We start from the raw sequence: 10,514 nt of genomic DNA on the forward strand, positions 1-10,514 counted from the left end.
TCACGCTTATCGCTTATCATTTAAAACAGATCCATCTATCTTCTATTATTCTATCTATGATATAAAACAGTTAATTTATACTTTCTTAGTGCTCATTTCACAGTGGAATCAATCGGAAGATTAATGAACAATTATATAGTGTGTTTTTTGATAAGGATTTGTTCATCGTGGTTAGTTTGAGCAAACAAACTGAAGTCACCAGGAGGCCGCCGTGCCATACAATATGTGTAATTTGCTCGTTTATTTTAATTAGCAACTAATTTTTCGCTCAACTTTCTTAATTTTTGGTAGAACTTGGTATTTTTTAAATTTTTTGGTTGCCATTGTTTAATCGGGCAAATCAGGTTTAAGCATGCATCAAATCGAATTTTAGTAAATTGACTACCAAAGTGTCTATCAGCTAAATTACGCTTATAGCAGCTCATCGACATGTCCACAATCAAAAAAAAAATAATAACTAAACATATTATTCTACTATAGACTATAGAGTATGCACCTAGCGGGGTCCACCGCAAATGGACAAGCCATAAAAGTCTCATAAAGAGTTGGCATTTGTAACGGGCAACAATGTGCACGAGATCAATATAATATCTAACCTTTTTTTTACAATTTATGTATTATTTTTATCAGTGTGATAACTTGTTTAAACTGTACTAAAATACGTATAAGCTGAAGATACTTAAAACAGTACATAGTATTTATGAAGATTGTAGACACATGCCACACGTGTTCGCAATCTACCATCCATTTAAATATTATTGTGTCTACAATGTAGACTCTACATAATTAGACTAATCTATTTAGATAATTATTCATATAGAAATATGTTGTATAAAAAAATTGTGTTCATAGGTACAATATTAAAAAACTTATTTTAAAGTTTACCTTGATCATCTGATTATCACTATTTCCATGGTCATTATCCACCTTCGCGACTCTCAGAACGCTTTTGACACCAAATTGCATATCTGCTATAACGCCGAACCCAGGGACGTTACTGCTTATAACCACAGTCTGGGTCCCACAATTCGTTACATGTTTGTCATTATGAACAGAATCTCCCACTTTATCACCCAACAAGTCAACCTAGAAACCCCAAGAAATATTATAATTATAAATCTCTCGATCATGATGTCTAGAGGGAGTATATTATTGTTTAAATTTAATATTTATGATGTATTTATTCACATCAAGAAATTGACTAATTAATATTATATTATAATTTTTTTTTGACTTTTTATTTTCAATGTATACACTATTTATTACATGTATTATGTATATTAACAATTTACTGTTTTAGCTACTAGCAATTTGACACTTTTTTTCCGGATCTCGGATTTCACAATAGGTTTAATGCCAGAAACATCTCTAGCATATTTACAAGTATATGTAGATTCCTGTAACAATTATCCAGAGATTATAATCGATTTATCAGACATATTGTATGTCTATTTAAATACACTTACCACAATACTTCTATAATTTAGTACTATTGTGGTGATCATTGCGGTTGCACAGTTGAATCCCAATGAACCTTTTAGCAACTTCGTAATAGCCGAGTTACGGTAAGGCACGTGGATCGGTTGAACAGGATTTGCCAAACAATTTATAACCTGATGCAAATGCATCAGTGATAAATTTATGTATCGGGACTCAGCAATAGTTTTCTTGTCGTTGTTCATCTTTGAAATGCATTCAGAACTAAAAAAACACATCATTGCAAAAATCAATACATTGGTCGCTACGCTTAGAATCTGAAAATATATTAACCCTGCTAAATCAACCAAGTTAAGAACTATTTCATTTGATTTGGTTCCATTTGTCTTATTTGAATACTCAATTCTGCAAATACAATGAGACCGACTGGACTGATTGTTCATTGACGTAGATGATACTTGTCGTTTTGCGTTACCAGATGTAAGGAGTTTTAAAGCTTCGGAAACATTTTTAACTTTAATTATATTCAAGTTCTTGAAATCAACGTCTCCTTTTTTGTTGACGGTGAAACGCACAATATCACTAAATTATACCAAATGTAGTATAAATCATTATTTTTAATTATTTTTAATAGTATTTTTTATACTATTTCTTGATCAAAAAACTTACTTAAGTCCCAGGTTTTTATTGTTAACATTTGATTTTTTAATTTGTCTACTTTTTGTTGATGGTAATAAATCATAAACTATTTCGTTATAAATTTCAAAATATGACATTGAGAAAATTTCACGTTCTAAATTTTTTTTTAATGGTTAAAAACTAAACAAATATTTAAATGCAATATATTAATTACCTTCTGTAGATTTAATGGCTGACTTATTGTCAAATAAGTATTTGAAAGATCTAGGAATTATCCCTGCATCTTTTCTGGATCCATATATCGTATGTGACTTACCACTTCCAGTCTATAACATTAAATCTGTTAATAATATATGTAGAAAAATTATTTTAAAACAACTAAAATGAATCATCACCTGTCCATATGCAAAGATGGTGCCATTTGTACCAGACAAAAACCTGAAATAACATATTTTCATCAGCTATGAATTTTGGTGAATTAAATTAACTGGTCAAGTATGTTCGTTTTTATAATTACGTGTACATATTTCACCATCTAAATTTGATTAGAGATCATTATAGTATACTTCATTTGTTAGATAATTAATATGTAAGCTTAATTAGATATAAGAAATAAATATAGGTTTTTGGTCAACTTTCAATGTATTATTTCCTTATAAAAAGTGTCTTTAATTTTAAAATTACAAGTTTCATTTGAAAAAATCTCTATTTCGTCCAATTTTGCTTTAGGCACCCCATATAATACGTATATTTTCCCAATTAATAATTAAGTAGATTATATATGTTACCCATAAAAATACCTAATAACCTAAAAATACCATAAGATATTTCACATTGAGATGACTTAATCTTTGAATTTAACTGTAAGCATTTTAATTGCTGCAATAAATTAAATACACTTTTTTTTTATTTAAAAATAATTAATATTGAGAATTCGAAAACACTATTTTATATAAACAAAAAATATATAGATTTTCGTGAGCCAAAACTAATTTCATGTGTGTCTCACCATATAGCAACCTATATTTGTTGAAAAAGAAGCTTTAACACCCCTAAAATCTCGAAGAATATTTTGACATAGGAAAGTTTTATTACCTCAGTGGCCCAGTAGTTTCTGTGATTAGCAGTTAGTGAAAAACTAATTTCATATTTGTATGTATAAATTAAATGTTTTGCATGAGATAAGTTTACTTCATAGAGATTTGGAACGACATCTGACATCAGAATTACAAAAAAATACGCGTTTTTTGTACTTTTCGGTTAAGTTACTTTCCGCCGGCTAATCTACCGATTGAATACGATAACTAAATCATTTAACCATACAAATAGTATTGAAACTATTAGATGCCTCTACTCTTAGGTCAATAAATTGAATTAGAATTAATTTGATATCTTCTCCAACATTAGTAAGAAAATTGTATATTATTATGCAAATTCTAGACATAAATGAGTTAAAATTTAAAGTTAAAGTTGTAAAATTTAATTTTCGTTAACTTAATTTTTAAGTTAACTGATTTTTATTGATATGAACTTAATAAATAACGAGTTACTTTAAATAATATCTAATTTCATTCATTTATAAATATACATAAATGATAAACATAATTCAATTATTAAACAAGATACATATTGCATTAACTTTTTGTTATTTTAGACCATTTAATTGTTTACCTAAATACTAAAAAAAAGTAATAATAATAACTTGAGTTAATAAGTTAACTGTAAGTTGACACGGCCCCAGCGCCTCATCACTCTCTCTCAACCGTACACACTGCCACTCTGGCCTAAACTGGGAATATCGAGATTTAGTGAATAATACGCTGTGGCCCAGTGTTACGCGTCCGGCGGTCTGGCGCGTGGGTCGCGGGTTCAAATCCTGTACCGTGTATTTTTTTCATTAATTTCTCGATATCTCTCCCAAGACCAGCCACATCACCCATGGTCACGTCAAGTTTACTTAACTGAGTTTAAAAAAAAATTAGGATAATTATTAACTTTAAACTTTTAAAATGCTTTTTATAAACTCAATTTAACTCAATCAAATATATTATAATTGATTTTCCCAGTCTTGTTATCATGTGTTTTCATCGAAACAGCAACTACGTTACGTGATTGATTACAGATACGAGTAGAAACTGTTAATATTAAGAGGACGCCACACCCGCATGCGTTCTATCTGTCTTACAAACACATAACAGTGTATGACTAGTTGATGACAAGAGTTTTTTATTTAATTTCAAAGCGAGTTATAAGCATTTAAAATGTACAAACACTTTATTGTTTTAAAATTCTTGTAAATTATTCATACATTTGGTAAAAGGTCAATCCCCTATAAAATTTAACATAACATAGTCAAATAAATTATTCAGAACGTACAATTAGGTATGTTATACCCTTGTAATATGGAGAATTGGAGACAATGCATAGGTTAAAGGTAAAATAAATTTAAAATGTATGATAGTGAATATTATTGAAGAAACATTTTAAAACTATGATGCTTATTCTTAAATATTTAGGCACTTTATAAATGTAAAGGCGGTTGGTGACTAGGAGGTGTTAAGACCGGTACTTGAAACTTTTGGAGGTACATATATAGGTCTCTCAAAAATATACTTCATGATTTTCTCTGTCGGATGCTCCCTAGAGTACAATTTACAATATAGGGCATAAGATATGGCGAAAGGTTGGTCTGTCGTAGTGGGAAGAATTTGTGGTAGGATTAATCGTGTTCTTGGTTGTAGTTGACACGGTACGTAACGGCAGACAGTACGAAGTACATGCACCGTAGCGACCGGTCTTCACTTTTACCATCCACCACCACGGGTTACAACAACGTGATACTGTCGACTCTCCGCACTCTCCACTGAACCGCAAAGGCACATGGCGGGGACGCGTCCGGACGGGAAGATAAGTCAAGCTAGATAAGTACTATCGCCTCGATCTTTTGCACGTAATTTCGTACTAACAACACGATCGCCGTCAACGTACCCTTCGCCTAAGTGGTCTTCTTTTATATACATTATTCGATTCCGTCGTTGTGACCGTTCTTTGTTAATACCGTAATAAAGGCAATACAGTCAAGTCACGAAAGTGTTGTGTTATCCTAAAGTCACCTATCAACACCTCACACCACATCACGACCGGCTTACCGCTCTCACAATCACGTAACTGTGTCATAGTTTTATCTTAAGTCAGTTGCCACTATGGTTTAGACGTTGTAACAACTGAGACAGATGGTCCCTTTTAGGAGTGACGACAGTGGCCTACGCACTCGCCAGATTTGACCATTGCAACTTTTTTCTTTGGGGATAACTAAAAGAAAAAGTGTTTGAACATTGAACACACCATAGAATAACTTAAAGAGAGAATGAGGAAGAAAGTTACTGCTATACCCATCCGAATGTGTCGACAAGCTGTTGAAAACTATCGGAATCGAATACAGGAGTATATCGCTGCTGAAATCCGCCATCTTGGTGATGTATTCCTTAAAACTTAATGTAAAAAAACTATATACACTACTGAATTTAAAATATCAAAAATATTTCTATAAGTTCAAAAGTTTTTATTCTACAGCCCTTCAAAATCGATGCATATCTTATGCCCCACCACCAATGACATTAAAAAATAATATTTACTGGTCAAGTATCGGAACGGCCACATGTTTGAAAATTGAACTCTGAGTTGTGTTGTCATCGAATACTTTTTGAAATCTAATAATATACATTAATATAATATATTATATTCTGTGTTATACGTTGTACCAAAGTGTCATCAACCATTTTAGAAAACAGCTGAGCCCTAGGCACGCCCAATATAATACTCTGCGCAAGGTAAGATCATGGTCGGTCGGTGGAAGTGTTAGTCCATTGCGCACGCAGGGGCGTCATTTGGAGGGAGCAGGGTGTGCAAAGGCACCACTAACTTGAAAATTGTTAACAATTGGCCTGCCATTAATACTTACGTCATAATTAACTTATACATTTTGCTTTCATGTATGGGTAAAGTAAATAAAATATATATGGTTTTCAAATTTTTGTATATTTTGGTTTATCAGATCAGGTTTATTGATTATACCTTCTTTGCTTTTTTTTTTTTAAATTATAGTGAAATGTCTTCAGCTGGTTGCTTTAATTGCTTATGAACTTTTAATTCTTTGGATTGCCAATTATTTAAAAGTTGCATTAGTCGTTATAAGTTTTAATTAGAATTATAAAAGGGAAGGAACGAATATTTACATAGATTACCTACATTTATATATATAAATATATATTTTTTTAATGGCCTGGTGAAATGTAAAAGTTGGCCAACCTAAAAGTTTGTACACCCAGAAAAAAACTGAAATGACGCCCCTGTACGCGCGTCTAGCTTCATGATTGGTACTATATGGCGTTCTATATACAAGTGGAAAGATTACAATGATTCTAAACAAGTAATAATTTAAAATTGCGCAGAATATTATATTATTTTTGTTAAAGCTCAAGGGCCACGTTTGGAATAAAAATAAAATTAATAAAAAATTTAAAAAATGTTTAAAAAAACATCCTATGCTTCGAATATGTTCATAATATGTTAAATTAAGATAGTCCTGGCCTCGGGTTGAAAACCCAGTTATTTAATAAAATGTGATATCAACTTACTGGAATTTTTCCATTTTTCTGTCATGCGAGTACATCAGTATATGCTTTTTTGCTATAATTTCATACTATAAATAAACAAATATTTATAAACTATTAATCAATAAATAAATTATAATATTAGCGTACTTTTATTAGATCTCTTGACGGCTTCAGCCGGCAGTAAACTTTAATTGACGTCATATTCATTTGCATTTGCTTTTTCTAGTAAATAATAAATAATAATAAAATATTTAACGTTTATCGAAAATCACATTATAATCATATACCTATGCACTGATTGTATTCGGCCAGCAAATTTTATTGGGCCAGCAGACAAAAATAAAACTAATTAATCATTTTAAATTTATAATATATGTTAATAGATTTTTACAGAAGTCTGTAATTTTGATAGCCCGCGAACATTTCCAGATTCCTTATGTGGTCCCAACATTTGATCAATATTGTAGTTTTATATTTTACCGGCAATGTGGAACAATGTACACATTGCCCGGTCATTGTGGTCCTGCCCGGGCAACATATGTATCACTTGTTCTCTTACTAAATACTTGAGAATTAATGAACTCTGTCTTGACTCTTGATATATTATCCTAAATTCTAGGTCTTTTAAATTCGTTTTCGATTTATAGGTAGTAGATAAGTACTTAATTGTCTATTGAAAAATATATTGAAATAAATGGTTAATACTAAATAGAACCCAATTTATACAGCCATTATGGCTTAATCCTTAATTCTCACTCTGCAGTTGTAAATCTATTGTTAGTTAGTAGCTTGAACACTTTTAACTACTGAATTTTTTATCAGAATTGTATATTATATACAATATATGTGATGTCTTTTGAGAATAAATTAAAATAACAGCATTACTTTATTAATTGACTTATTATTACTTCAACTTTTAAGTTTACACCTGAATTCATGTTTGATAATTTTCTGTCTAAGTTAATACTACACTATAATATTATATTAATCTATATAAATAAAAATGGAAGTCTGTTTTTTCCGCACACGTAATCTTCAAAACTGTTCGTCCGATTCGTTTGAAACACAACATCGATATTCAGCCGGATCAGGAGAAGGTCAGTTTTCATCTACATGAAAATCACAAAATATACCTCCCGGCCACAGAAAGTAAAGATACAATGCAATGTTGATACTAGTGGCACGCTCTAAACTCTAAAAGATTAACATTCAATATACATAATAATGTGTATAAATAAAAATGTAACTCATTGTTTTATAAAAAAAAAACTAATCGGTGCACTGTAATAGATTTATAATAATGAACAATATAAATCTATAAAATAAATATGAATGTTAATTATGGCTAATGGACTGACAGCCCGGGCGCAGACCTGTGTAAAACCTCAGCTGGTAGATAGTACATATAATAGATTATTTTACTTTTAAATTTTAGTCTCGACTAGACATACAAAAAAATAGTACTAGTTAAAAATGGTGAACATTATTTGTTATAGCACATTACCCCTATTTCATTACTATAAGAAACTGTTCAAAAATTATATTTAATATGTAATATATGTATATAATATATAAATAATTAGGTGCATATTAATTATATTTTGTTCAAGTCACAATCTGATAACAATTTACAAGGGTACCAGAGTACGTATTATTATTCATCAACATTAACAGAAATCTTCATCCAAAACAAATTATAAATCATATCATACTACTATATAAAATAGAACCACCTTTTTTATATGTACGCGCATAACTCAAAAAGCACCCAACGGATTTTAGTACAGTTTTCACTAATTAATATAGGTCTAGATTTAGGGAAAGATTTAATATACAATTTATTCGTACAACTTGATTAAAAAAATAAAAAAATTATTTGTGCCATACATCGGTATATTCTTAAATAGCATAATATCGCCCCGTGCACAGATTTCTATTGCGCGGAGGCACTTTCATGAAGTTTCAAAAACAGTGTCTCGAGTTCGATCTACAGTGCCAGACACATGTTTTTTGCATTGTTTTTCCGCATTTTACTTAGCTATTAGTTTTCACTCAACGATTATTATAACGGTTATATTGCGTAATCTTAGTTTTTAAGTTATTTCAGTACACATACAGATAACACATTAATTATCATTGTCGATGCGCATGGTGGGGGGGAGCTGCTGTGCGCATGTTTTTTGATGACTAATTTGCTGGATCTAATTGAAAATGTTTACCCAGATGTATCAAATATTTCGTCTAAGACGTCAAGTTGGTTTCATGAAAGGGCAATATTGTCACCAACTAACGATCAAGTCAATAAAATAAATTACATGATAGGTACTGTTAAAATTCAATGCACCAACAAAAGTGTACTATTCCGTTGACTCTGTTTTAGATACAGAGGAGGCGATACATTATCCAACTGAATTTTTAAATTCTGTACCTCCTTCAGGGACTCCACCATACAAATTAATTCTAAAGGTAGGTTCTCCTATAATTTTACTTCGTAACTTAAGTCCACCAAAATTATGCGACGGTACAAGATTACAAATAAAATCTTTAAAAAACTGTCTGCTTGATTGTATAATCCTTATTGGCTGTGGAGGAGGGGATGGTCTTTGTTCCTAGAATACCAATGATGCCAACTCATTTTCCATTCCAGTTCAAACGGTTGCAATTTATAGTGAAATGAAGCTTTTCAATGACTATTAATAAGGCACAAGGTCAAACATTAAACGTTGCAGGTTTAGACCTAACTGTCCAGTGTTTTTCCCGTGGTCAATTGTACGTAGCTCTGTCACATGTCACATGCAAACAAAATCTATTTGTGTTGGCCCTAGAAGCTTAAAGTGATGTATCCAGAAATATTTAATGCTTAAGACAAATTGATAAAATTGATAAAAAAATAAAAATCGTACATCATAACGAAACAAATATATTTCACACTTATATATAAAAACATACTAAAAAAATTAATCAAATTAAATATCTGATAAAATGCATATCAAACTTTTCACATATTCCTAAACATATATAAATGTACTGAAATCTAGCAATAGAAAAGCATTGCCTTGTCAGCTAGTAATTAAATAAGTATGGGAAATAATCGTAAGCACAGGTCTTACAAACTAATGGGCGAATAACAATATTTATTATTTATACATTTTTATTTTTGTAACCGTTAATATTTTATCGATTTCTGAAAATGTTAGATTATAGAAATAAAAATGTATATTGTAATAATTATTATTAAGTATTTATATTGTTCAGATAATGCTACATGATTATTATAGTTTAACATACTTTCATTCAATATTACTTTCATATACACTATATTCACTGTCATTTTTATCTCCTTTAAAAAAAAGCTTTGCATATTTTTGTCGTGAGGGTTTATTTCGTCGGAACAGTATTTAGTTAGAAAAATAATTCGTAGGAAATGTATTTGTTTGGAACCGTATTATGGTTAAAAAAATTTTTTTGTAAAATAGTATTTTATCAGAAATTAATTTTGTTGAAAAGGTATTTTATTCCAATCGCTTGCATTTAGGGGGGAGGCACTGGCTACAACTGCCCCGGGCGCTAGCATTTTGGGGGCTCAAACATTTTGTGGTCTGAAATTTGTTTCCTTGTGAATAATTAAGGACAGCTATAAAATGTTGGAAAATCAAAAAGTTGAACGTCATTTGTACGTACAGTTAAATGTAAAAATAATCATTTAATTTAATATTTCAATAATTTATTGATGGATTGAACGATCGAAATCTTCAAAATATTTTTTCTTTTTCAAAACCAACCATTATACACAATACATCTTATCTGAATACAAAAATTACT

The 10,514-nt window shown here is 30.5% G+C and overlaps 1 protein-coding gene across 1 annotated transcript; it reads right to left on the reverse strand.

Moving 5' to 3' along the window:
• Window positions 1-885: 885 nt before the first annotated feature.
• On the reverse strand, window positions 886-7,208 carry LOC111026595 (kinesin-like protein KIF6; the record flags this gene model as incomplete). Its single annotated transcript, XM_022304697.1, has 10 exons — window positions 7,173-7,208; window positions 6,840-6,914; window positions 6,714-6,778; window positions 2,472-2,514; window positions 2,291-2,402; window positions 2,107-2,230; window positions 1,771-2,019; window positions 1,467-1,701; window positions 1,293-1,397; window positions 886-1,086 (listed from the first exon to the last, which is right to left on the reverse strand). Coding segments are annotated over exons 1-10 (1,245 nt in total), but the record flags the coding sequence as incomplete, so codon positions are not given.
• Window positions 7,209-10,514: the final 3,306 nt, after the last annotated feature.

The sequence above is a fragment of the Myzus persicae genome, unplaced genomic scaffold (assembly GCF_001856785.1).
Source record: "Myzus persicae strain clone G006 unplaced genomic scaffold, MPER_G0061.0, whole genome shotgun sequence".
Classification (NCBI taxonomy): Eukaryota; Metazoa; Arthropoda; class Insecta; order Hemiptera; family Aphididae; genus Myzus; species Myzus persicae.